We start from the raw sequence: 27966 nt of genomic DNA, 5'->3' as shown, positions 1-27966 counted from the left end.
CAGACGATGTGTCAGCAGACAGTTTGATTTATTGTTATCCTTCCGGAGGTATTTTGATATGAAGGACAACAGAACTTTGTCTTCAGTTAAACCTTTTTTGTCTTCTTGTGTCTGATGTGAAGCAGCATCACAAACATCCTGCTGAACTTTTAATAACTTTTGGTTTTACAACAACAACCTAAAACATTTTTTTTTTTACAAAAATACTATAATAAAATCCAACATTAGACATTTACTTTAAACATTTCTGCCTACAAACATTTCTGAGAATACCACCCCCCCCTCCATTAAATCTGACTGACACTAAACTTTTCAGTCGCAGACCCTTAAAGTTAAAACCTTGACACAGAACTAACCTGAGCTCGTCGCTGTCAGCTCTCATCAGCTCGTTCGCTGACAGATTAAAACAAGCTCTGACTACATCAACATGAATATTTACAGATCAGAAACTGATTATTGATTGATCACCGCACAAACACTCTTCTCCTAAACAACAACAACAACAACTTCAGAGTTCGTGCCTATTAGAGTAAAGAAAGAAACATCAGTCTGTGTGAACCTGCTGCCGTTGCTCTGTACACAACCACAAACACGCCTGGAAACATTTCTGCTTCCTGGATTCTAAAAACCAGCAGGTGAACTCCTGACGAGAACCAATCAGGCGAGTCTGTTTTAAATGTTTTTTCATTCCACGGCTCTCAAAAGAACCAGAACTCTCGGCGTAACAAACACAGTATGAACAGACCATCGTAACAGGAAGTGGTCAGGTCTGGGGCTTCAAAGTGAGGTCTCCAGGCTGTGCAGGGGGCTCCCTGGGCAAGGCGGCAGCCCCGCTGAGTTGGGCGGGATCAGACCAGACCTGGAGGCGTCCCTGTGCAGCGGGACGATGCGGTCCATGGCGTTGTTGTTCTGGTTGGGCGATGAAGGGTGAGGCGGCAGGTTGGACAGTCCAGTCAACGGCGGCGGGATGAAGATGGAGTTGCGTTTGGTGGGGGCGTCATCCTCGCCCTCTGCCTCATCGATCAGAGGTATCTGAGGCTCTGTGTCCTCGATGTGGAACTCAGGCTGGCTCATAAAGTTGTGGATGGAGTTGCGAGACTCGGGCGTCTCCAGACCTTCGTAGGGAGACACCCTGTCTTTGAAGGCGTTCACAACACGAATCTGAAAGACAAGAGAAAACAGTCAGGGTATCGGGATGTTAAAGGAAAATTCTACCTGGGTCTCATTCTTTCAGCCTTTCCTAATAAAATTCAGTTTCACAAAAATTTTTTGCCTCCGAGCTGTTGGTTGGTTTAACACTAAAGGCTTCAAATGCGCTATTTTCTTTGTTATATTTGTTCTGATTACCAGGTGAAATGACTTTTCAAAGACCTGCAGGCCATGATGAAAACATAGAGTAATTAGATCACGTCACAGACTCAAAGTATTTTAGTAACAAACCTTGTAAGTGAATCTGAAGGCTGATATTTTATCCAGCAAACATTTTCTTTAAACATGGTCTTTAAAAATACTCTATTATATCTAAATGATTTTGTTCTGCTGATTTTGATCCCAGTAGATGAGTCCAAAGTTAAAGTAGTCCACAGTCAGAATCTACACTGTTATGAGAGAATTTCCCTTTAACCCTGAAACCATACCTGCGTCTGGATGCGGTTGAGGCCGCGGCACCAGAGCACCTGGCCCCTCCTCATCTCAATCTCAGCATGGTCAATCTCATCCGGGTTCTTCATGTCCTCTAGCTCTTCCTCACAGATCTCCTCCTGTTGTGTGCCGTGACCCGCCGTCTTCAGGAACTTCAGCCAGCTAGTAGGGACACTGGACACCAGCTGAGAGGGGCACAGACACAAATATACATCCCTGTCATTCACAACAGAAGCACTTCCTGCTCCACCCTTGACCTAAAAATGTCACTCGTACTTTTGAGGGGGGGGTTTCCATCACTGTTAAAGCCTTTTGAAAGAATATGACCATCAACCTGTGGAGTGTGTTTATTGTTAAGTTTCAGTGAGTAGCCTATAAATAACTCAGCATTTGTGCCGAATCACATTGTTTCTTTGCAGCCACGTAGTAAACCAGAAACTTTTGTTGCATGTCTGCTATCTAATATAAAAACCATGGCGTGTCTCCTCACCTGTCCCCACAGAAGGCTGCCGAAACCCAGGAAGATGCACCACAGCCACTGCTCGATGGTCAGACCCACACAGCTGAACGGTTTACCGCCAAACTCCACGATGATGATCTGCAGGAGAAAAGAGAGGCGACATCATTGAGGGAGCCTTTTATCACTTAAACCGTGAACCTGACCAGGTGGGACGATTGTCTCGCCCCTCACAGGTTACCTGTACGACGAAGGTTCCTAGGACGATGGAGCAGAAGATGGGGTTTTTGAAGACACCCGCAAAGACGTTCCTCTCGCCGTGAATCTTACGGGCATTGATCTCGTTAAAGATCTGCATCATGACAAACGTGTTGAACACAATGGTGTAGTGCTGAGAGGGCGGGGCGTGGAGGGGGGCGTTCCTGCCGCTGTCGATGTCAAACATCCTCTCACCTGTGAGAAGGGGAGGTCAAAGAATTCAACCCAATCTCTCCGTGTTTTAACGATTCCAATCATTTACACATAAATAATGATGCAAGTTAGGTATTGTTAATAGCATTTCAGTTTAGTCTTATCTTAGTTTCAGATGACATTTAGGATTTTTGTTATTATAGAAACATGTTTTCTAACTGCATATAGCAAAAAGGAACTTTCTATTACAGAACAGAAGAATTTCCTGTTAGGAACTGTCTGTCTGGCAATTACAATGAAGATGGGAAAAAAACATAAACACTGAAATATTAGGATGGAAAAGGCTCTCAAACTGCAAGATGACACTTTACATTTCCCAGACCTCGTATTAATGTGTCTATATCCACTGCGAGGACAATTCATGTAGAATTTGATCAACATGATATTCCCATTTAAATCTTTACCCTGGTCTGATAATTCAGAAGAACACTTGTCTAAAAAGGTGGCGTTTCCTCTCCTCCTCTCCTCGTCCTTTGCACAATGAGTTAGTCTCGTTCACACTGAACTTCTGCACTAGACTGATCAGATTTTGGGATTAGCCTGCTGCTTGAATGCTGCTTTTGTTTAAGTTATTTAATAACTTAAACAAACAAAATTTTTATTTATGTGGGTCTGTGGCTGAATTCAGACACACTCTGAGTCTGTTTCAGACTATGAAGCTATGGTGCGTTCACTGACCAAGGAAGAGCAGGACGAAGATTATGGTCAGCTGGTAGATGGCGTGTCCCAGGATGTTCTTCATCATGGTTCGGGAGATGAGCGGCTTGTTGCGGCCATACGGGTCCCTGAGCAGCAGGGCCTCTGTTGGCGGCTCGGTGGCGAGAGCCAGCGAAGCGAAGGTGTCCATGATGAGGTTGACCCACAACATCTGCACGGCTTTCAGAGGAGAGTCCTGGAAACACACACACAGATCTATAGTCAGTGTCTGTGCGTAGATTAGATAATATTTACATCTTATTAAAAATGATCTTCTGAATTAATTAATTATGTATGTCATGTACTTTATGTTACTGTATGTGTCATGTTGTTTGTCTTCATCTTAAAAAATATTTATAATGGTAAACACATGTTCTTAGACGCTTTAAGAAACCTTAATGCTCTGAAAAGAGCGAGGAACCACCTGGAATCACCTGGGACACAAATCAACTCCAGCATGAATTGAAACTTCCCTCATTGTCAGTTGAACTGACAATCTGACTGATAAACATTACTATAATGTAGGCAGCGGCATAGTCAGGTGACTCTGACCTGGGTGATGCAGGCTCCGGTGAAGGCTACAATGACGGCGACCACATTGACAGTGAGCTGGAACTGCAGGAACTTGGAGATGCTGTCGTAGACGTTCCTGCCCCACATCACAGCTTTCACGATGCTGCTGAAGTTATCGTCTGTTAGGATGATGTCAGACGCCTCCTTCGCCACGTCCGTCCCCGCAATTCCCTGCAGAACACAGCATGTACAATACGTTAGCTTACATAAGCCTTACACTGTGGGATGATCCAAGGATTTGGGAGAATGGATGTTTAATTTGTTAATTACATCTCTCTGGGAGGAATCGATAAAATGGATGATAATAATAAAGAGAAATAAGCAGAATGAATCATCAAATCTGAATGTTAGAATAATCATTTGCTTGTGATTTAACCTCCTGGGTGCTCTGGATCAGAACCATAAAAAACACCAGGGGGCGGGGCAACAACAAAAGACAGCAGGAAGTTTATTATTCATCTGGACTTTAGTTTTGTTTTCTTTAAACTTGAAAATGTAGCAATTTTATATTAATCTGATATCTGACTATTTTATTACATAATACATTTACAAAAGTTTACAGCTTATTGTCTCTTCAGCTCAGCTCATATGAACAAGTTCACTGATAAAAAACATTTATCATTAATGTACTGATTCCTGTGTTTACTGTTTTATAAACACATTGATCACTGTTAACAAAAACTGTCTTAAATGTTTCAAGGAGTTAAGCAGAAGCAGCAGTTTGATGACATCGGCGACAATCGTTACCATGGCAAAGCCAACATCTGCTTTCTTGAGGGCGGGACCATCGTTTGTTCCATCGCCGGTTACCGCGACAACCTGCCTCTGCTCCAAAACAGTGCTGTCGATGATACCTGAGATGATGACAGACAACCTATCAAATCAGTTTTTCTCTGCTGTGTTTGTCACTTTAATTTTGTTACTTTGTCTTCGTTTTAATTTTATATCAGGGTGGCCTCTGAATTTATACATATGCTAACATTGTCTTCGCACACAGTTTATTTACTTTTCATTCTGACCTGGTTAAATTGTGTCTAACCTTTGACCAGAGTGTGTTTGTCTGTTGGAGACGATCTGGCGAGGACTCTCAGCTTTGGCCAAATCTTATCAATACGCTCCTGCTCAATCTGCAGAGATAGAGAGAAAAGTTTTAGTTTCAAAACATTCATTTTAATCACTTTAATCAGACTAAAGTGCTGCTTTGTCCCCTACAGCAGTGTTGGTTGGGGCACCCAAGGGGTCACAAGAGTATTAAAGGGGTGGAAAGAATATTTCCAGGGCAGAAAAAAGAAGACTGCTACATGAAATTATAAATTTGTCAGACTTTTCATTTCTCTCTTTTCAGGCACATGAAACTATTCAAATGAAATAGTGAGAAAGAAACTTTTTAATGTTAGATTGACAAAGGACTGCAGTCACTGCGGTCTTCTGGTCCAGTCTGTGGTTGTCTGACCTCTCCCAGTTCATTGCGGATCCGTTGGTTGAACTCTTTGCCCTCCATACATAGGTAGTCCTCTCCAGGTTGCAGGATGCCACATTTGGTGGAAATGGCCCGGGCAGTATTGACGTTGTCTCCAGTCACCATGCGGACAGTGATCCCAGCCCGCTGGCACTTTCTTATGGCATCTGGTACCTGGTGAGAACCACAGCAAAAGTGAAAGTGATACATGTTGAGGTTTACGGAGCGCTCCGGACAACACTGAAGAAATAAGGTAAAAAAGCAGATGGGACAAAAACTGATGCAGCAATGATGTCACAAACCCTCTGTGGGCTGCAGTTTGTTTTACTAGATTAACTTCACCCTGAGGTGTGAGGATATGGATAAATCAGCACAACATCTGAGGATCTGTACGAGAGAACTTGTGAATCATCACTTTTGCAAAGCTGCATTTTCCCTTTTGCCTTGAGGTTTTAAAGACATCACTTTATGAGGAGAGAGCACTAGGGCAGTCAGATATGTATTACATTTTTTATAATAAGCTCATTGTCATCAAGTGTTACCAAAACATACATCTCTTCTACAACAGAATGTCTCTGCCTGATCTCACCCTCCTGCAGGTCCTAACAGGTTGGGACACCTATGGAGCTCTCCTAAATATCAGCACAGATGGGAGTCAGACTGATTTCAACAACAGGGTAGGGAGGTAATATTCTGAAAACAAAGCTTTTCTGATTTCCAAGATTAAAGTGGTACAATTATGAGAAAAGAACTTGAATATTCTCTGAGATTATAAAATCTTAAATTTGCGGGAAAAAAACTGTGTTCATTTAGTCAAGTAACCACATCGCTTCACTTATGTGATGAGGCTGACTCAACAGACCCCCCCCCCTTTTTATTTATAGTGCCTTTCTAGTCTTTGTGACCACTCAAAGCGCTTTAACACTACATCACATTCACCAATCACACACACTGAGCCAACAGAAACTAACATTCACACACATTCATACACTGGTGGAACAATTCGGGGTTCAGTATCTTGCCCAAGGACTTGCCCACTAGCCCAGGGTTGAACCGCCGACCTTCCGATTAACGAGCAACCCACTCTACCTCCTGAGCCACAGCCGCCCATTTACATTGATTAATCAGAGCATTCACAACAAAGAAGCGGGAGCCCTTTATGAACAACTGAGATTACATGCACAAAATTCCAGCTGACTTCTCTCTTTAAAAAAATGAAGTCTTATTTAAAATGCATCCAAAATAGGCAAACTAACGATTTACGAGTAACGTCAATGGGAAAGAAAAGAAAAGAAAAGAAGAAAAGAACAGAACAGATAACAACCCGTTATCCTGCAGTACCCGGAACAAATTAAGCCGTTTGGCTGATGTACCTCAGGTCGTACAGGGTCCTCAATGCCGACTACTGCGATGCAGGTCAGGCCGGAGAGGATGTGGGCCTCGTTGTCCCACTCAGGCTCTCCGTCAGTAGCGGGGAAGTCTTTGTAGGCAAGGCAGATGGTCCTTAGGCCCTCCGACGCCATCGGCTCAACCACTTTCTTCACCAGGTTGTCTCTGTCCTGAGGTTTGAAGGCTTTGGCCTCGCCACTGGCCGTTAGGATCTTACTGCACCTGTAACCACAGGAAAGAGTCATGTGATTATCATATAACTGAGCACAGAGCTGTGGGAGCAGCAGCAGTAAACCTACTTCCTGAGCAGGATCTCAGAGGCCCCCTTGCTGTACATTCGATAGCTGCCATCATGGTTCTTTAGCACGGTGCTCATGGACTTCCTCACAGAGTTGAAGGTGTAGACTTTGAACAGCTTCTCTTCTGGGATTTCGTTGCGGATGGTCTGGTAGTCTCGGTGCAGGTTGAGGGACAGTCCCAATAAGGCACATTCAGTCTTGTTTCCCACCTGGCGAGCCAGCCCGCCCTCCTTCTCTGGAGGCTGTAGGATGAAGCAAGCTTCTTTACATGTGGGTATTAAACTCACAACTGCAGCAGCACAACAACATCAATCCGAACAGCAGTAACAAGACACACAACTTTCAACAAACACAAAACTGGTAACATTTTTCAGTGTTAAAGGTAAATAACAACAAAGTAAATCTTCAATAGACTTCTAACTGCCACACTATTTGTGCTTTTAGGCTTAGTTACTCTCCCTTCAGCAACCTGTGCACAGCCTCAAACAAGACCCTGTTCCTGTGACTAGATTAAAGGCTAGAGGGGATCGTTTCTTTTGGCACCAAGACGCTAGCATGACCTGCTTGAAGAGCCCAGTCTTCCTAATCATCTTCCTTTAAATTACTTCTTAAAACCTATTTTTATTTTTATTAATATATTTTTATATTACCAATGATGTTTTATTGGTTTCTGAATTGTTGATTTTATTCATACATCTTTGTTTTTATTGTTTAAGGTTTCTCCAGACATTGTCAGATGCCTTCTTTTGGTAAAACAGGAAGAGTGTGTGACTGGTGGTGGGAAAAAATCTGTTTAGTTTGGTGTAGTTAATAATCAAAATAATAAAATAAAGTTATTGGGATGTGACTAAGGTTGTGTTTAGGAAGCTGTTGGATAAAAGGATTGTTGAGATGTTTTTTTGGGGGGAGAGGGAAACACTTTTTGCCGAATAAGTTCAGACGTAGCGAACATGTAACTCACGACTGATCAGCTGTTTCTTCCCGGATATTCTCATAACCTGCAGAAGAACTTCCCTATATAAAACACATTCCTGAGGACTTCTCTCTATTTTTCTCAGATCCATGGTCCTCCATACGACTGGTTTTGTTTCTGGTTTGTAACCCATACTTCTTGTAGTTCTATTACAGCCATGTGTAACGTCAACTACTGACATAACTGTGCTTTGCGAAGCCTGGTTTTTTCGTAAACGCCTTTTCTGTTTATTTTTCTTTTTTGCAACATTTCAAAACTTTGCTTAAAATTTGCTTGACAATTAGATGGAAACATAGCTATAGTATCATTTTTGTGGATTGAGCTGGTGTCTGATAAACCTTCAAACTCATAGAATTGTTATTCAAATTGGACTTCCTGAATTACACTGTATCTTCTCACCTGAAAAAACACCAACTGAGGCTTTGGGGTTTTAGCGCAGGGCACTCACAAGAACACTTTGAAGCATACTAAGAATTTTAAACAAACTCACATCGTTTCATTTGAAATGTATAATACATGAGAAAACAAATGAACAAACAAAAAATTGTGTGGAAGTAATGTTCTGTCAATTTTGTTGTTACATGATCCCTGGTGCCCTTAGTGGTTATGTTATAAACATAAACAATTTATTAAATAATTCATAAATTAATCATCAGACTAATTAATAATGATAAAACTGCTTGTGAAAGTCTCATTGAATGAACAGACAGGAAACTGATGATAAATAAGTACTTTTTAACTCTTGTAACTGAACCTGTTTGTCTCCTCAGCTCTCTGATCTGTGCAGTGGATCCAGGAGGCAGTGATCAGATGAGTCTTGAGCTGCTGTGGCAGCTCTCCAAACCCAACCTACTAAATGCTTAAATTATAGAGCTTCCTGAATGGACGGCTATTTTTACAGCTCACCATAATCTTGGTGGTGTAGGCGCAATTGACCCCAATGCCCTGGATGAGCAGGTCTAGGATCTTGGCAGGAATCTGGTCCGGCTCCGGCACCTTTTTATACAAATTTCCTGCGATGTAGGCCTGCACAACTGTCATGCGGTTCATAGTGAGCGTCCCCGTCTTGTCAGAGCAGATGGCCGTTGCGTTGCCCATCGTTTCACAGGCATCCAGATGGCGGACCAGGTTGTTGTCCTTCATCATTTTCTGACAAAGGAGGAAAACAGCGTTACCTGAGTCTGAGTGCTTTATTCTAAAATTGCTAAAGACATTTATAGAACGAACAGTGTTTGATCCAAGGGGTCAAATGGGCCCATTAGTACTTTTACGGGTGGTCAATGCTCCAACCAAGAGGGATCATAAACAATACTGAAAGAACTGTAGACCTACTGAGTGCTAAAAATAATATTAAAATTATATGAGAACTGTTATTTGACATATTATATTTGAGAAATAAATGTCAGTTTGAATTAGGGATGAAACTTTAAACTTTAAACCAAAATTATCACAGTTTACAGTTTTATCACGGTATTGTAAGAATGTGCTGAAAAAGATTAAAATGTACTAATACACACACTGAAACCATTTGAACAACTCTTATATTGAAAACTACAAATAAAATATCCATTTTGCATCAACATTAAAATAGCAGCCAATACCTTTTGTAAAGATATGAAAACCATCTAAGGGGGCATTATCATTATTAACACTTTATATTAAATAGGTAATGCAATGACCCCGTGCACAATGACATGAAAACAAGTCTTTTGAAGACAGTGATAGTAACTGCAATGAGCCCAACAACTGACATAAATACAGAGCAGTCTGTGGCGTTTCTCCAGTACTGACACTTTTACAACTAATTTGATCTCTGCTGGATTTAAAATGAACAAGATATGCTGGTTGGTTGACTAAACTGCGTAACGTTTTATTGTGTGCAGTGGACGAATAGAGAGACACGACGCACACAGCAGCAGAACAGACGTGTAGAGTTTTTACAAGTGTCACATTCTGCCTGTCTGCTATGCTTAGTTTTGCTCTCTGTGAGTTTTGATTTTTTGATCAGTTCAGTATTTGTTTTTGGGTTTTGGGTTTCAGTCCTGTCTGTGGTCTTGTATCCAGTCTTCTCGGTGTGTTTGCATTTAGGTTTGGTCCTGGTTGTCTGTGTCTTGTGGAGTTGGTCTATGTTGTTCTGTCTTCTGCTTATTCTGTGTGGTTGTTCTGGTCTGATCTGTCCTATTGATATTTCAGTGCCTGCTTTAGTTCTTGTTCAGTTCTGTTCCTGTCTGGTGTATTAGTTGCTGTACCATCGTGCTTGGGTTCTGTCTGTCTGCTAGATGTCAATTTATGTTCTCTGACAGTTTCATTAATTAATCAGATTTTGATCATTCTGTCCTCATTATTAAGCTTATTATTCGGTTTGCCTGTTTGTCCTGTTTTAGTTGGCCTCTGTGTTTTTGTTGTTTGATTCTTGGCCTTTTTGTAACCTGTTAGTCTCAGTCTGTTGTCCTTGGGTTTGTTTGTCGCCTATTTGTATTGTTGGTGTTTCAGTCTGTTTCCTGTCATGTATCTTAGGTTTAGTTCTGCGTCTTAGTTAATGTCTGTATTTAGTGTTCAGTAACCTGTCTCTCTGTTTTCCCCTGCTGTCTCTTTGCCTGCCTGTCTCATTAGTCCTTATCCCTCTCACCTGTGTTGCTCCCGCCTGCTCGTTAGTCCCTGGTGTATATACGTTTGGTGTTTCTGTTCAGTCATTGCAGCGTGTATACGCTCTGTCGTGTCTTGTGTGGAGTGTCCTGCCTGTTCCTCTGCTGCTTGGTCTGTTGGATTGTTGTTTCCTCAACTGCCTGTAAGCCTGATATCCTGCTTTTGTTTGTATTGAAGTCTCTGAACTGCATCTCCGCTCCTGTGTCTTGCATTTGGGCTCTCACCTGCTTTGCGCTCACCCTAATTCGTGACAACAAGAGCAGCTAACAATGAGAGCTTCAGTTTACAAGCTGTTAGCAAGTCAGACAGACAAACCAAAGCTAAAAGTTACCCTCACTCTGCATTCACTAACTAGGTCATTTTCTTCAATCAAGTTTCCCTCAACTAAAATACGCCCAGACTTCAGAGTGACTGAAAAATCTCCACAACCGTCTTGTGCTGTTGTCATTGACCCAAACAAACCCACACTGCGCATGTGCACCTGCTTCCGGGAGACTGTCGCTAACTTTGGTTGATGCTGGACAGTATTTACCATGAGTTTATATTACATTTTTTTGTAAATCATAAAATATGTAAAAATTCAAAAGGTAAAGAACATGATCTGCCTGAATGTGTTAATGCTGACAGGATGTATACAAACAGACCTTGACTGAATAGGCCAGGGAGATGGTGACAGCCAGAGGGAGACCCTCGGGCACTGCAACCACCAGCACCGTCACACCGATGATAAAGAATTTGACCAGGAACTGCACATAGATGGGCATACACTCATTAGCCCAGGTAACTCCCTCAACCCAGAAGGTATCGATCGCAAAGCGAATGATGAGTATGAGGACAGTGAGACCCGACATGAACAGACCTGAAGACACAGAAAAACAGACAAAGATGGTTGCCAAAATTAAAACATAGCTGATCATAACTTATTTATACCTACGATGAACCCAAAACCTCTTTCTTATATTTACCTGTCATTTGTATATGGCAAGGCAAGTTTATTTGTATAGAACATTTCAACAACAAGGCAATTCAAAGTGCTTTATATAAATATAAATTAAATGCAATTAAATAAAAACTAAATAAAAGAGAGTAAAAGTTACAGTGTAGTAACTTTTGTTACTATAAATCAAAAGCCTCATATTTTATTTAATAAAAGGCAGCGCCAAACAGAAGTCTTCAGCCTTGATTTGATTGAACTGTGAGAAGTAGCAGACCTGAAGTTTTCTAGGAATTAGTTCCAGATATATGGAGCATAAAAACTGAACGCTGCTTAAATAATAATAAATAATAAATTAAGTTTTGATTCTGGGAATAGAATATCACAGTCTATCCGTGACCAGTCTTGTGGGTGTGGTCTTCCCAGGTTCCTGGCTCTCCGGCACAGCGGCTGACAATCTGCCAATTAAGCCTTGGCTTAAATACTCATAACGTAGCAGAAGATCAGAAATGTATTTTGCCCCTGTTAGAGCCCAAGTTACCCCTGTTCAAGAGGTACTGGACCAGCACTCCGTCTTAAAGGGTCCAATCCTTTAGGCCTACGGGTATTACCCTATTAGGTATAATTGAGAACTGTTTAAGAGATTCGCCTAGCTTCTAACGGTCTTCTTCCAAACGCCTACCCTGCTTACTCTGAAATGGCACCTGACTGAATAGACCTAGAGCCAAATACCACCTCAGCCACGCCCGTTAACGACAGCTCTCTTCTCATTAATCAGCCCTAAACCATTCAGTTCTTGACTTTCTTTCATGGCTCCAAAAACTTTAACTTCAGTGTTTTTTTTTTTTTTAATTGCATGTTCAATGCACCCACACAGTGCTTGTATGTGATATGGTTATGTACATTTGTTTTAGCTACATAATTATGGCAACATGATGTTGTTGTTCATAATCTGAGCCAGTGGAAGCATGTCAATGTTGAACAGAAGAGGCCCCAGAATGAAGCCTTGATGTGATGAACTATAGACACAAAGTCCCTGTCCTTTAAAGTAGGATTAAAACCAGTTTAGTATTGTGCCAAAGTCCCACCCAGTTTTCCAACCATGTTGAACGCAGTGCTGAGATCCTATAACATTTGTAATATTAGAATTTAAATTATCTTAAATTAACATTCATATAATTTCTAAATTAGACTACCCACAAAACTAGCTAATGCCATGTTTATCAGCGGAATAGTGCTAACGTTACTGAGTGGTTAAACAATAGTGTTTAAGGTATTGTAAATATATCTGGATAATATTAGATGCATTCAACAGCAGCCATTCTTCTAGATCACTATATAATAGACGGCATGTTTTAGAGCCAGATGGTGGTTGAGAAATGGTTTCTTGTTAGCTTTGGATAGAATAATTAAGAGTGCTGATGAATTAGATGTGAATTTGCTACTTTGAAACTAGTTATTACAGTTATTCTCTCTCGCTCTCTCTGTTTACAGATGGCTGAAAATGATGAATGTTCTAGCAGCACATTTTTATTGATATGCAATTGTTTACAAGTTCAGTTGCTGAGAAAGGCTTTTTTTAACATAATACATTCAGGAAAAGGTTTTATAGCCCATGTACAGAATAGCTTTCAATGTCGTAGTTTAAACTGATACTGTCTACTATCCAAATCATTTTCAAAATCTAAATATCGGCATCAAAAACCAAAAACCAATATTGGTCGGGCTTTGTCAATATGGACATACACATTGTTAGACCAGTTAGATTCTCCACAAGTCAATTGTTTAGTTCATCTTACAGAAACAATAAGCACTAAAGAAGCATATTAAAGGAATTAAAGGCCTGTTCCATATAGACGCCTAACCCAAATATAGGCAGAGTTCAGTAATGCCTGAGCTATTAATTGAAATTTTACTGTATATTTCACTGGGGTTTTCAATAATACACAGGTTTGAACATTTGTGTGCATGAAGATAACACAAAAAATATATATATTCTCACGACTTCTTAATTTCTCTATTTGGACCATTGAACACAATATTGCATTACAGATACTAAAATGGTGATTAAAACTCAACTAATTTGAAGTTACAAACAGAAGCCAGAAGATAGCAAAGCCATCTAATTGGCTACATCAACCTATTGGTTTGTTCACGTAGTTAGTCACTGAGGTTGTGTGAAGTCTGGAAACAGAAGTAAGAGTATGTTAAATACCACAACCTCTATGATTCACTTGGAAGTTTAGGACTCCTTCAGAGCTTCAAATATCAACACAGCTGACAAAACGATTTTACTCTAACTCCTGAATGCAGGACCAAACATTCATCATTCTAGAAATATTCGAAAGTTACGACTGATTTCCTACTTTGAGATGCTTCCTACTTCTGGCCCTGGTCTCTACAAACACACATTAGGGTGTAAGCAGTAATACACTATGAACGAGGTGGAGGTGAATAACAGGGATAGGGAGGTGGTGATCAGCCCTCAGATGATGTCATTATGATCAGATTTTCTGTTCGTACCTGCTTTGCCGATCTGCACAGCCATTTTGGTTAACTTCCCCTGGAGGACCGACTTCTCCTTTTTTGGTAGGCTTTTCTTCTTCTGTGGTTCTCCGTCCTCATTGAGTGGCTGCATCTCCACAGTGGCTAAATCATTGTTTTTTCCTACAGAGGACACAGAAAGTCATTAAAATATTCTGGGGCCTGTTCAGGCTAGATGAAATGTAGCAAAATGTTCATTTAAAAGGATACGGTGATGGCTTGAACACCGTGTTGTGAACCCAAGCACACTGCCTTTTTAACACGGAGTGTTTATATATACATGTCGCTGCTGATTGGGTAACATCTCTTACACACCCACTAAACTCAAACGTACCTCAAAGCCCGTTGCACGCCATTTCGATGAAACCTGTCATTCAACCAGGAAATCGGAACATGCCCCTGGTGTTGGGTCACAAGCCATCAAAACCGCTACTGATCCTTCCGGTCAAGTCAGTTTTATTTATTTAGGACTACAATACAATAGTGTTTCAATCACAAAAATTGGTTAGAACAAGTGCCTCTACTGTTAAGCTCCTGTTAATGAAATCAGCACTTCCTGCAACTTTTTCACAATAAAAGCCCGCTGGGAAAACCAGGGGTTATTCCATTACTCACAGCAAGGTTTTAAGGTGAAACAGCTGAAAGAGGAGTTGAGTCTCATTGACAGAAACCCAACATTTGATCAAAAAATCAGTAAGGTAGGATGACTAGAATTAAATCATAATTGTAATGGAATCAACGTCATCTCTGTCATAGCCACTCCAGGCTAGAAAATTTCACAATGCTTTACGGCACCAACACGACACTTCAGCAAGAAAACTATAAGTGGACCTAAAGTATATAATGTACTGTACATTGTAAGTTCTTTGGAAGAAAGCTAGCTCGGGATTCTCAGTATGTACTGTAGCTGCGAAGAGACCGAAGAAAATGTTGCTGGAGGAAGCGAGGAAGAGAGAAGAGCAAGAGACCAGACAAAATAAATATCTGACTGGCTTTTACTCGTTGGCGTGAGCTAAAAGGGGTGAAAGGATCCAAGACAGATTGGTTATATTGCTTGTTCGCCCGGCTCCAGCTCAACACTACTCTCTACAAGCTGTTATTTTATGGCAGAGAACTTACAATATAATATATACAATATATAATATTGCTCAGTCACTTGCCTTTAGCTAAATCTAGAGTTGATGTTAGCAAAACTTACTAGACGAGACACTCGGACATCTGTAACGTTAAGCTTTTGCTTTGGCTTTTATCTAGCTTTGTTGGGTAGCTTGCCATCCAAGTTTCAAGCAATATTATGCTGCAGCAGGACCTGAGGATGAGGATGTCAGTGTGTAGGTTATACTGTCCACTTGTCCATCACATACGTGACCACGTTGACATTTTGTGATCAGGAAAATGATCACAACATCTTGCCCGCCATCGTCCTGTCATTTTTATGATTGAATAACAGGACGATGGCGGGCATGATGTTATTGTGTAATCCCAGTCTGGGTTTATTATGACATACTGAGTGATTTTAATATTTAAATCACAACAAACCTCCAAAAACAGCATAACAAATCATGTCAACGACACTAGCTCTGTGATGAAGAGTGAGGGTATCTGCAGGTGTGTGAGAGAGAGAATGTGCTGATCCCAGCTCAGTAATGAGGTTATTAGTGGACAGGCAGGCAGCAGCAGCAGGCAGGAGAAGAAAGCAGCTGCCGAGCTTAAAGATAATCTGCTTGGTCCTAATCACCATCAACAGAGTCAGGAGCACAGGGACATACACTGCACCATGTGGGACCACATGGACTACAAGAAACCACAGGACATATTGTATGAGCAGAACCAGGGGGAATTCAGAACCTGAAATCCACCTCAGACCACTGATCTCCTACAGGATCTTTGATCAGTCTGATTCAAAGCCCGTCTTTTTTTTTGGGCTGGACTGCAGCAAAACGCAAAAGTCTGTGACTTACTGAGTGACTGAACGAGTGTTGGAGTTTCCACCTTTGCTGGAGCTCTCGGGTGCAAATGTTAGTTTTGTACTGTAACTCCAGATTCTTTAGAGAATATGTAGCCCTCTGACGATATCGGCAGTGGATTCATTCCTCGCTTGCACTGCACTAAAGAATATCAGTCTCACACCCACTTATTACGTGGGCCCCACCTTGGTCTCAACCTGTATATAAGTTTAGCTTATCACAATCAAAAACAGCATTTATTAAGTGTTTTGTCTCAAACGTAGCTTAACCATGTCATGAGGTATTCTTCTATAGTACACTTTCAGAACAAATATTACTGGGACCACTGCAGAAAATTGCAGATTAACATTTACTATCCAGGAATTCACACTACCACTGACTAACAGTCCAGCCATAAACTAGGTTTGGACCTAGTCTTGTTATTAATTGATTTAAGTCTTCTGCATCACATGGTGCCCAGCGCATATTGGCTTACGAGATACTAGAAAGCAACAGCAAAGATGATCATGAACCAAATTATGACGGAGAGATTTACAAATTAAAAAAGACAATCACTCCAAATGATCCATTTTACAACAGAAATGTCCTGTATGAAGATTAAACTGTAAAATGCTACAATCTCACCTAAACAAAGGTTTCCTCATCAAGCAGGTAACAGTACATACAGTCACACCTTCAGACATCCAAAATTAATCAGGATTATTTAACTGAGTTGTTTGGGATAATATTACATGTGAGATGGTCATGAGGGAGTCTGTGTATATTCATTACTAGGTTTAGGAGCACACAATATTTCAATTTGCAACAACAGATTTCTGGTTGACATCAGTAGCTAACTGGAAATGTTGAAGCAAATTTTGAAGTAGACATTATTTTGACCACATATTCAAAATGTACTTAACATGTCGCCTGAAAAATTATCAAAACTAAATTTAGTGACACAGTAACAGCTACAGACTGTGTGTCTGTGTGTCTGGCTAACATGCAGGGATGCACCAATCCAACCTTTACTCTACAGCAATTCCACTCTGCACACTGTAGCTCTGCTTTAATCTTGAGAAGCTGCAGTCTCTATTCATTAGTCACCGTAACTTACGCTGTACATTTACAGCTAAACTGAGGCTTATTGTTGACCCTTTTCTCTCTGCTCTGCTTGCCTGCAATTCACCGGTTAGAGTTTTGGATTTATTCACAAACTTTAAAAACATTTATTAAAAGCTTTTTTTCTTTTCACATTTTTATTTACAGAATTATATGTTGTTATTTATATCATAATAGGCTGTAGTCCTATGTAAAATCAGACATTGGTATGATCTTCACTTCATAGCGCCTCTGCGAAGATTCCACTGTGAGATTGGCAGTCTAATCAAGCTCCTCCTATCGAATCATCGACTATTTGGGGTCAGCCCTAGAGGCCATATTGATCCAGTGTATCAGATCGAAGCATTGCTACTCATTTCTTCCACCATCACCACTGATTGATGAGTAATGCATGCTGGGAAGCTCCATGGACAAAACTAATGTTACCAGTAGGGCCGATCAATTAAGCGAAATTTTATCGAAATTACAATATGGCCTACGGCAATTTTCAACTCGCAGGAGGCGCAATATTTGTTAAAGGTGATTTGCATGTCAAAATATAATTTTGTTATTTACAGTTGTGCTGCAGAGATACAGAGAAAACATCTTCTTTCGGTCAGACCCCCACAAAAATCACACTATAATGATTTTAATGTTTTTCAATTAAAATGAGAATAAGGATGTAAAAAATTCATACCCTCCAAAATTGCAAATCATATTGCAACATCAATCAAATCAAAATCATTCAACCCTGGTTACCAGCTGTTGTTTAACTGCTACAGAGGCCACAGTGACCAGCTGTGAACGAACCAGCTTGACTCAGATAACTGAAGCTGCTGCTGTTCAACACAACATTCACATCCGCTCCATGATATCAGGGCTGACCCCAAATAGTCGAAGATTCGATGCTTCGATCTCTCACAGTCAAAGCTTCGCAGTGAAACAAGGATCCTGCCATTTTAACGATATGGGGGTGCTCGACATCAGATTTTACATAGAACTACCAGTTTTCTGACAATAAGTTAATATACTGCCTATTACAATACACATTTCACTGTTTAATGCTGTAAGTAAACATGTAAAAAGAGAAAAAAACTTTCAATAAAAGGTTTTTAAAGTCCGCGAATAAATCCAAAATTGAAAACCATAACCCTGGGTCGTCAGTGCGCATGTGTAGACATATCGTGTATGCATGTAGGTGCAAAAGGAACACTTGCTGAAGAGCCGGAGCGGAGCCCCAACCTCGCCGGTGTTGTGCCCCCCCCCCCCGCCTTTCAATCACCGTGCACAAAAACACACATGATGCGACTATAGGCAAAAGTTGATTCTGATTCAACTATGTAAATCCTTAGTCGGGGACAGCCCTACATGATATAAGGTAACTCACAGTACTGAGGCACTGATGTGCTGCTCACCTTTCTTGCCTTTGTCATCTTTTTTACCTGAAAAGGGAAAACATGCAACAACCATTAGTTAGTAATGCATGTGGAAAGAAACATCAATTAGACCATACATCTATTATAAACAAATAAATAAAAAGACATCTATTAAAGGATGGTGAATGAACTTTGCTGGTCCCTTGACTTTGTTTTCCTCTTACAACATTAGTGGGTATCTACCTACATGTGACTACCACTAAAAAAGCAGAGGTTTCATCAGCATGGAGCAGTACATTTGTGTGGTGGCTGTGGCTCAGCAGGTAGAGCGATTTGAGGTTTGATCCCCAGGTTCTTCTGTTCACAGAGTCAAAGGTCAAAGTGGTCTTGAGCAACACACCCCAATTGCAGCCAATGATTAGGCTGGTGCCTTGCATGGGGGCAAATTGTAAAGCGCTTTGGATAAAAGAACTATATAAATGCAATCCATTTTACTCCTGCTCTGTGAGAGGAATCGGTGTCAGAAATCAAACACTGCCAAACGGTTGCCGTGGACTGACCTTTAGAAGTTTCCCTTTAACAGTCACACACAGGCGTATTGGACTGAAATCTAAACTCTATTCTTAAATACCAGCTGAAATGAAACAGCCCCGCTTATACACTTAACTTACTTTTCTTGTCTTTCTTCACTTTCTTTTTCCGCTCCTCTATCTTCTTTTCAATGTCTTTCTTCTTTTTCTGTTTCTCAGCCTTCTCCTCACCATCACCGTCATCATCCCCAGTAGCACCAAGCAGTGCGAAGATGATTCCAGTCTGAGAGTTCACACCTACCGCAGTGACCAACATCTTGCCAGAGCCCTCCATCACATGGGTACCTAAGAGAGGGAGAGAGGCAGAGGGCTTTTACCGGTATTATTTCTGTCAGCTCTGTACACACTACATCTCTTGCATCTACCCTTTTCTGTGCTCTACCTAAATTTTCTTTCATGGCTCTAATGGTGCTTTCAGACCAACAGCCAAGTGAGCATTGAGGGCGGGGCATTTACATACAAAGTCAATGCAAAGACGCAGAGAGCAAGGCCTTCGTGTGACTTGAAAATTTTCAACCCGAGCAAGAAGGTCACATGACGCTGAGTCGCGATAGTCTATCAGTGTTGAGATTATCTGGGCGTCACTGACGGCTTCATGCCGTTGTGTAGAGAGCACCAGGAGCGAGTTCAATCTCAAAACGTTTTGCACCAGTTCCCAACGTCAAAACATCCGCAACGGGCTTCGAGGTATGTTTTCTCCCGTTTGGTGGCCGTGTCACAGGCGTTACCCAATCAGCTTCAACAAGTTTGTAAACACAATGGTGTTAAAAGGGCAGGAGAATGCAGTGCGCTTGTGTACACAACAGGGCGTTCGAGGCACCACTGTTTCCGTTGAAAAAAACGTTTTACTATGTTTTGTCGATGCTGAACTCGCCCTAGGCAGAGAAGAGAACTACAACGCCACTGGCCGACGGAAGGCTACTAACCTGCGGGAAAAGCCGTGGACCCAGAACCAGTACTGCAGCTTTTGGACAAATAAACACCCAGACTGGATTAGTCGGAGTGGATTATGCTCTGACAACTACACCGTTTACTCGCGGAAGTAAGAGAAGATGTGTCTGTAACTTTATTCCAGCTATCGTTGTACTTTACTTTGAACAAGTTAGCATAGCATAGCCCTGATGAATAAACATATTAGAAGTTTTTGTCCTGCTGACTTGCTGACAGACCTGACAAAGCATGAATTCCTATGTTTAACAAATCTGCATCATATTGTAGTTATTTCGGCATCGGTTTGATCCGTTTATTGCAATTAAATCACAGAAAATGTTTTACTTTGGGTTCATACAGCTGTAGTTATCGCAAGTTGTTTTTATTCACGTTATCGAGATGTGTGTGAACATTTGGCAGTTGTCCAGCGATAAAACCCCCGTGAGGAAAGGATTAAATTCACGCTTGATATTAATGCACAGTAAGGAAGAGAGGGTGTTGTTGGCCGTACAGACTGTAAAGCCCTTTGAGGCTAAATTGTGAAATTTGTGGGCTAATTAAAACTGACATCAAACCTCCCAAAATTTTATATTTTTAAATCATCACTTTGCTGTTAATGCGGTGACTCTACCTGAAATAAAAATAAATAAATTGTTCGGTTTTTTCCACACAGAATCAACAATTACTTCTTTGTAGTTGTATTATTTGAGTGTAGGTTTAGTGTTCAGTCTGTAGGTGTGAAACCTAGAGATAATCGGATTTAACAATGGAAAATCAGCAGCAGAAACTGGCTGGTAAGAGCTAACAATGACACCTCAGGTCACGTTAAACTTGCTGTAATTTCATGTGAAAGGAGTAGAGGGAATCACCTGACAGCAACATGGGGTCTTTGTCGAGAGTCTTCTTGACATGATCCGACTCTCCGGTCAGAGAGCTCTCATCAATCTTCAGATCGTTGCCCTGAATCAGGACGCCATCAGCGGGGAGGAGGTCACCTGGGAAACCAGCACACACAGGTACACTGTCAACAGCTCACCCTCATCAGATCATTATGTTACATCATCATTAAATCATCTGTATGTTAAATTGACAATGAAAAGAAAGTAACTGATGCAGCAGTGGAAAAGTTATTTTCTAATGATTAGAGAAACTGGCTCATTATCATTAGAAAACATCAACAATCTCCTGTCGTTTTTAACGTCAGGCACTAAACTGTAAACTGCCCACTTCAGAAACTATAGCGAATAGATAGCGATATTGAGACAGACACTGTCTCTAGAAATAATCTCTGCTGAGGATTTTTTTAATTCTTTAAGGTCCATAAATTACATTTGATTCACTTCCTTTATATTCAGGAAGGTCTTCCAGCCTGCAGTGGAAGATGGGCAGTGACTCTGCTGTCATGATTTCCGTGCAGAGTTCATTCCACCGCTCTGGGACCAGAACTGCAGCACTGATACCAACACAATAAATTACTTTGATAAGAAAAATTATGATTTTACTCAGAATTCAACAAAACAAAATTCTGTAACTGGCGAGACGTTTGATGTCAACTTTCAAACACATTTCAGTCAGTACCAGAAATTGATATCCAGCTCTAATCATCATCAATTATCACACAACCAATGGTAAGCTCTGCTACAGATAAGTGCATGCTCCTGGTTCTCTCACCGTATTTGACTTGTGCGATGTCTCCAACGACGATCTCGGATACTTTGATCTGCAGCATCTGCCCCCCTCGGATCACGGTGAACTTCTGCTCCTGCTCGATGCGGCTCTGGAGGCCACGGAACTGTTTCTCTTTGCTCCAGTCGTTGAAGGCCGTCACCAGGACCACGCACACCACCGACAGCAAGATGGCAGCGCCTTCGATCCATCCAGCCTCCGCCTCACCTTCATCCTCCACGCCACCAGCCGCTCTGCCACAGTCTGAACAGAGACAACACGGGCTGGAGTTTTAGTTTTCTGAATGTGTTTCAACGTTTTCCGCTGCTTCTTTACACACCCCAGCCAGGCCCAGTGGCTCCCTACTGAAAATCTGTTTTTTAAGGATGATCGAGATAAGTCAGAATTACAAATACCCCAACCAGGGTTAGATGCAGCCCGGCTTTGATGAACTGACCTTCATACCAGAGATGGAAACTAATTCAATGATTTACACGTCATATAACTGACTCACAGGAAAAAGAGAGAGTGAGAGAAAGTCTGTGTAACTGTAACAGTGTAACTAAGCAGAGGCCATGGATTCTATAGTATTAAAGATAAGATAAAACTATTTCTCATAATCTAGGTAAGAAGTATTGACGGAAAGCACCTGTAATATTACTTTGTACATTTCAAAATTAATACTCTTGATAACTATATGAGCATGATTTGTGACACTTCCTGTCACAGGAAGTACACTGAGTCCCAGACACCATCATGGACTGAAGCCACAGACTGTGTATAAGTAATGGACGTAGTCATCGTGACGTCACCCGTTGGTTTGTGGACTGCCGTTTTGAAGCCTCGAGTTTGGCCTATAGGGCGCTGCCATGTTGAGTCTTGGACGAGACGGTGGAGCTAACGGCCGTGTGTGGAGCTAGCTGGCTTGCTTAGCTAGGTGCGTCTGTAAATCACGTTAACTGTCATTTTAACAGGGCTGACAACTTTGTCTAGTGAATAACAGTCTTAAAACTAAATGTGCTCACCAGAGAAAGTGAACAGACAACTCCTAATAAGATTTTTCAACAGCGCTGATTAAATTTACACAGTGCCGTGGGTACGAGTCACTCTAGCCTGATTGACAGGTCGCCATGGTAACGACTTGTCAATCACAGATAATCACGCCCTGAGTATACTCTGCTTTATAGTCTATTTCCCTCTAAATGGGTACATAATCTATTAAATGAACATCAGGTTGTATTGAAGAAGACATGAAACTAGCGACTGAGACCATAAACTCATTATGAAAGTGTTTACTGAGGTAATAAATCAGCTGAGAAGTAGGGTCATTTTGCCATTATTTCTAATTGAGCCGAACTTCTTTTTGCAACCAGAAGAGTCGCCCCCTGCTGGACTTCCGCATTGGATTCATGTCTCAGACCGAAAGCTTGACTGAAGCCCAATGATGAGACAGAAAAACAGGAAACACATTCTGACCTTCTAATCACCTGACAGCTCTGCTAATGTCTCACCACAAGGTCCCCGTAAACAAGCGAGTAGTATGTAGTTGCAGTACCGAAGGGGTTGCAGTTTCAGGACTGCAATCCTAGGACTGGAACTGCATTTCTAGGATCCTTGTTTACTTTGATACTGCCAGCTAGGATTGCGGGGTTCCTGAAACTGCAGCCTCCGGTACTGCAGCTACATAATATTGAAACAAGCTCATCTTTGCGACGCCTGGTTACACACAGGCTTGTGATGAAAAGTTACAGAAAGAGACTAATCTGAAGATGTAAATGGTTCATTTGAACAAATAAGAGTGAATTTTAAAAAAAAACCCAATTAACTCACTCTGTCTCTCAGCACTGGGCGGGTGGTAGAAAGAAAGGCCTAGTGAAATGATGGCTGCCACCTCCAGGATGATGAGCGTGACATCTTGGAGGGCTTCCCACACTAACTGCACAAAGGTTTTTGGCTTTTTAGGAGGGATGAGGTTCTGTCCAAACACCTGTTTCCTTCTGTCGATGTCCTCCGGGGATCCATCTAAGCCTGCAGTATGAGACACAAAGGCAACATCAGAGAAATGTCCTCCTGTGATCCTAGCTTAAACATTAAACTTCTAACATCTGTTGATCAAGATAATCCTTAATCCTAACCTCTTCAAATGTCTTATACTCTGAAGGACAAATCCTAAGTTATAAATCATTAGTGATTTCACTGACAAATATGTGTCATATAGTTATTAGCCTTACACATGCAGGATAAAATAGTAAAGTTAAATAATCTGATTATTGTCTCCATATTTACAAACTCATATTGTTGTAACTTTGATCTCACTCACAAAAGTTTATTTTAAATTTTAGATAATCCCAAATCTGTCACATATTTTGGGTAAATCTGTTTTAAATGATGAAGCAGACATGTAGAAAGTTTCTATCTGCCAGCTTTTCCAATAAAGAGCATTGGTTGGCAATAGGCGGCCCATGGCCAGTAATAATAATATAATAATAATAATAATATGCTTTGATAGCAGAAAAATAAAAAAATTATAAATTTATAGTGGCTGATGCTGAAATAAATCTCAGTCATGACAGCAACAGTAACTCTCACAATCACTTCCTCTTAAGTGATTGTGCCTCCAATATTAAAGCGCAGGAACGTTTTTTGAAGCAATGCTTCATGTTGAGTTCATTGAGAGCTTTTACTTTGAAGTTCTGAAGGACATTCGAAAGAGACTCTGGCTTACTTGACACACCTTTGGAAAAAAGCCGTCTGTAAACGTGATTGGATTCCACTGAATTTCCTCAGGAAAATTAGTGTCCATAGGTTTATGAATGCCAATCAAACGCTGGGACACACACACACTGCGGCACATGCTTTATTGCAGTATGTGAAATAGTGTCCTTATCAATTTGTTTAACAGGGGAGAAAAAAAGAAGTCCGCAAGATTTCGGGAACGATCTTACAACTCCTCCAATGGGAATCCGCACTTTACTGACTGAGCTAAACGTTCGCATGAGTATGCAAGGGTTTGAAATAATTCGACTGAAATAATGTTGTGGCCTGCCAAATAACGGCTTAAAAGAAATTTGGCCCGATGTCAGACTTATTTGTCGACCCCTGAGCTAGAGCATAAGCAATATATTGTCATTCAGTATGACATTGTTTTTTACTCAATTTAAATACAATTTTTTTTACAACAAAGATTAAGCTGTGAATATGGTTAGAACAGACAGATGTTAGATGGGTGAGCACCCAGAGTGAGTGTGTGTTGGGTGTGTGGGTTGTGGTTTTCACATGGGTTGATTGCATGGGGATGGGCTGATGGCAGACAGGTGTACTTGGGCGTGACCTTCAATCTGCAGCCATTTAACCAGCCACGCTCAGTGAGTTTTCTGCTCGTCTCCTGAGACAGAGTTGTGATATGTTGAATGTCTTCTTCCCTGGGTGTAATATATATATATATATATATATATATATATATATATATAACCGAGCAAATCAGAGAGAACGAACAGCAGAACATGACGGTGAAAGTTAGCGGAGGAAAATATTAGCTTTCAGTTTGGTAGAAAACGTGCGTTGTAGGCCAGTGTCTGTTAATAAAAGTCTGTAGTTTCCACAACTGCTGGTAAAGTGAAGGCTTTTAGCGCTATCTATAATCTCCCCTGTACAGCACATTTATTGGCTGTTACGTTAGCTAAATTAGTAATGTTAATTAGCTCTATGTCATTACTACCTACTTTTCCATGGTTGAGAACATTAGGTACAAGCTTATACTAAACGGGTGTAAAGCTCTATCCTATACACATACTGTACATCCTGATATTTATATTTCGGTTTTCAGAGAAGTCTGACAACTGGTTGTTAAAGAAATGAAGGACGGTGGTTACCATGGAGCAGAGGTAAAGGAAGTAAATTAGGGATAGAAACTGTATGAAACAAGGTTCAAGCTTGTTTTTTTTTTTTTAAATAACACAACTCTGGTGTTTATGTCTCTGTGCAGTAGTGTGGAGTTGTGTGAGAGCAGGGTGCAGACTGGTTTCCTCACAGTGGAGTAAAACATGTTAGGACATGCCATACCATTGGACACACTGCAGCTGCTGCACAAAGACTCAGTCAGTCTGAACAGGTTTGTAGCCCAGCACTTCTATTCATGTCGTCTGAAAATTAAACTCAGTGAGCAGAGGACTGAGCATGCAGGATTGAAAGTTAACAGATCTGCCCCCCAGCTGTTACCACAGCCACACACAGAGGAGGAAAGCAGTGTGATGGATTTTCCACTGATTTCAAGCTGCTGCTGACATTTTACCTCTTTGTCAGCAGGAGTCAAAACGCGGAAGGTGTTTACTGAGCGCGTGCAAGATGGACAGACTAAATGAATTAATGATGAGGAGGAAAATGTCAAAGGGCAGACGTGTCCACCAAGACATATTGAGTCCACCTAGACACACTGTCTGTAGGTCAGTATGAGACAGACCATGGGAACACAACATCATAGCAGAACTACTAAAACAATAAAGTTTGGATAATCTTTACTGTGAAGGACTTTATCTCTGTATGTAGGCTTTTATAAATGAACTGAAACCAATATGTTCATAGATGGATTGCAATCAATCTAAAAATTATTTTGGAAAATTATCAACTTCTGGTTTGTAAGAAAACTGCTAAAACCTACAAACAGAAGGATGTGAATTAAAAGGCCAGTTCTGTGTCTAAACCTGCAGTCACAGCAGGGTCATGGAGTCTAAGTTTAGCATTTAAAGTAAAACACAAAACTCCTCTGGTCATCCTCTGCATTAGAGCACAGGACACACCGACCCCTGATCCCCGGCCCCCGCTCTCCGGGGTTCAGTAGCGGTCACTGAGGTCAACATGTAGAAAAGCTTTACATGCTTATCAGACACAATGAGCACCACTACCTCAACAACATTAACTATTGTTTCTGTGCTTGCTTTTTCAAGATTGTTAACTGTTGTTGGTCAGGTGACGCAACAAATTTTGCAGCCGGATTGAATCGCAGGACAACATTTAATGCTGGTCTGAGAGTAAACTTATTGGCTACACCCTCCAATTCTAGGTAAAAAGGTATGTACCGCTTAAAAGTACTGAGCCTTTTCCCAAATTTAAGATCTGCATACTGCCACTACCTCATTGTGTGAAACTTGTGTGTTTTTTACTTCAATTGCTAAATGTTTGTTTTTAATTGATGGAAATGTGTAAACCTACTTTTGGGTGTGTGCCAACTGTGATGAAATGAATGTAACTGATAGCAGAAACACTGAATTGTAAAATTACATTGACACTGCATTTACTGTGATCTCTTATATCTGGCTAATAACTGCTTTGATTTTCTTAACATCCCGAAAAGCTTCTTCTCGGCTCAATGTTGATGTTGTACAATCCTAACAAAGTGCTAAATGACTTCCTTCTGACATCTTTAAAGCCTTTTATCAAACTTTAGACCCCTTCAAATTAATAAACCTGCCTTAAAAAACAACAACATAAATCATATACTGCCCTCACTGCTGTGAACCCTCCATTTGAATGTTTCCTAATTCAAATGTAGTATTTACAGACTGGAACATGCTGTGTTTGTCTCATAGTGTCCTGAAGCTGACGGAGAGCAGAGCGGGATCAACAGAGACTGCAGGTCACTGTTGACTTTGGCCATTGCACAGTCAAAAGTCCCTCAAGCCAAACTAAACCTAATATGCCCTCCGTTGGTTTAATGGTGTCCATGCCAGAGGAAAGGGTTGTGAGTCACTGGTGAAGGGGCCTAAAACATCATTACATACCACAGTAGCTCTGAATGAAAACACCAAACTGTATTTCGAGTGGAGCATAACACTGCCTGTGGTTGAACTTTTCTGGTTCTGTGTGGCTCCAGCTGGCCATCAGCCTGTTGAACATATTTACCTTCCACAGGTGATGTCCTAAGTCTGGCACACAGACCGTTTACATCTCCGTAACTCTGCTGGATCCTGGTCAGTGACTCTGCTCCTCTTAACTCCATAAGGGAGCGCAGCTCCTGTAGTGAGCAGCTGAAGTCCACCTCGTGGTTGGCCTCGCCACGTCGGCCATGTTTCGACCCACGAAAAGAGTTGGTGGCCATGTCTCCTGTGGGACTCGACACAGGTCTTCCCGAAAAACACAGACTCAGTGGTCAACCTGAGGTCTAGATCTCTCCTGATGGGGACTCTGTGACTGTAGGGGGATAAATTGATCAGGTCATTTCAGAGATCTCATGGGAAAAGAGTAAGTAACTGTAGGGGAAATATTTAGAAATATTAATAC

At 41.2% G+C, this 27966-nt stretch overlaps 1 protein-coding gene across 2 annotated transcripts in view; it reads right to left on the bottom strand.

Moving 5' to 3' along the window:
- Positions 1 to 11: 11 nt before the first annotated feature.
- LOC119893441 (plasma membrane calcium-transporting ATPase 1-like) overlaps positions 12 to 27966 on the bottom strand; it is a 33228-nt gene continuing 5273 nt past the window's right edge. Inside the window, exons 2-21 of one of the 2 annotated variants that reach the window (XM_038705587.1) lie at positions 27589 to 27876; positions 23521 to 23718; positions 21697 to 21954; positions 20895 to 21020; positions 19177 to 19380; positions 18545 to 18571; positions 14062 to 14205; positions 11249 to 11463; positions 8865 to 9107; positions 6986 to 7227; positions 6671 to 6908; positions 5292 to 5471; positions 4878 to 4965; positions 4586 to 4692; positions 3818 to 4009; positions 3248 to 3461; positions 2340 to 2551; positions 2132 to 2239; positions 1638 to 1826; positions 12 to 1161 (exon numbers count right to left, since the gene is read on the bottom strand). In XM_038705587.1, coding sequence (XP_038561515.1) covers positions 778 to 1161; positions 1638 to 1826; positions 2132 to 2239; positions 2340 to 2551; positions 3248 to 3461; positions 3818 to 4009; positions 4586 to 4692; positions 4878 to 4965; positions 5292 to 5471; positions 6671 to 6908; positions 6986 to 7227; positions 8865 to 9107; positions 11249 to 11463; positions 14062 to 14205; positions 18545 to 18571; positions 19177 to 19380; positions 20895 to 21020; positions 21697 to 21954; positions 23521 to 23718; positions 27589 to 27784 — 3765 coding nt within the window. In that variant the 5' untranslated portion in view covers positions 27785 to 27876 and the 3' untranslated portion in view covers positions 12 to 777. The remainder of the gene's footprint in view (positions 1162 to 1637; positions 1827 to 2131; positions 2240 to 2339; positions 2552 to 3247; positions 3462 to 3817; positions 4010 to 4585; positions 4693 to 4877; positions 4966 to 5291; positions 5472 to 6670; positions 6909 to 6985; positions 7228 to 8864; positions 9108 to 11248; positions 11464 to 14061; positions 14206 to 18544; positions 18572 to 19176; positions 19381 to 20894; positions 21021 to 21696; positions 21955 to 23520; positions 23719 to 27588; positions 27877 to 27966) is intronic. The other variant, XM_038705586.1, reaches the window with a different exon arrangement.

The sequence above is a fragment of the Micropterus salmoides genome, unplaced genomic scaffold, assembly GCF_014851395.1.
Source record: "Micropterus salmoides isolate LMB-PRFRI ecotype aquatic unplaced genomic scaffold, ASM1485139v1 Ms_hic_scaffold_8, whole genome shotgun sequence".
Lineage (NCBI taxonomy): Eukaryota > Metazoa > Chordata > Actinopteri > Centrarchiformes > Centrarchidae > Micropterus > Micropterus salmoides.
This window is presented reverse-complemented; position numbering and strand designations above follow the sequence as displayed.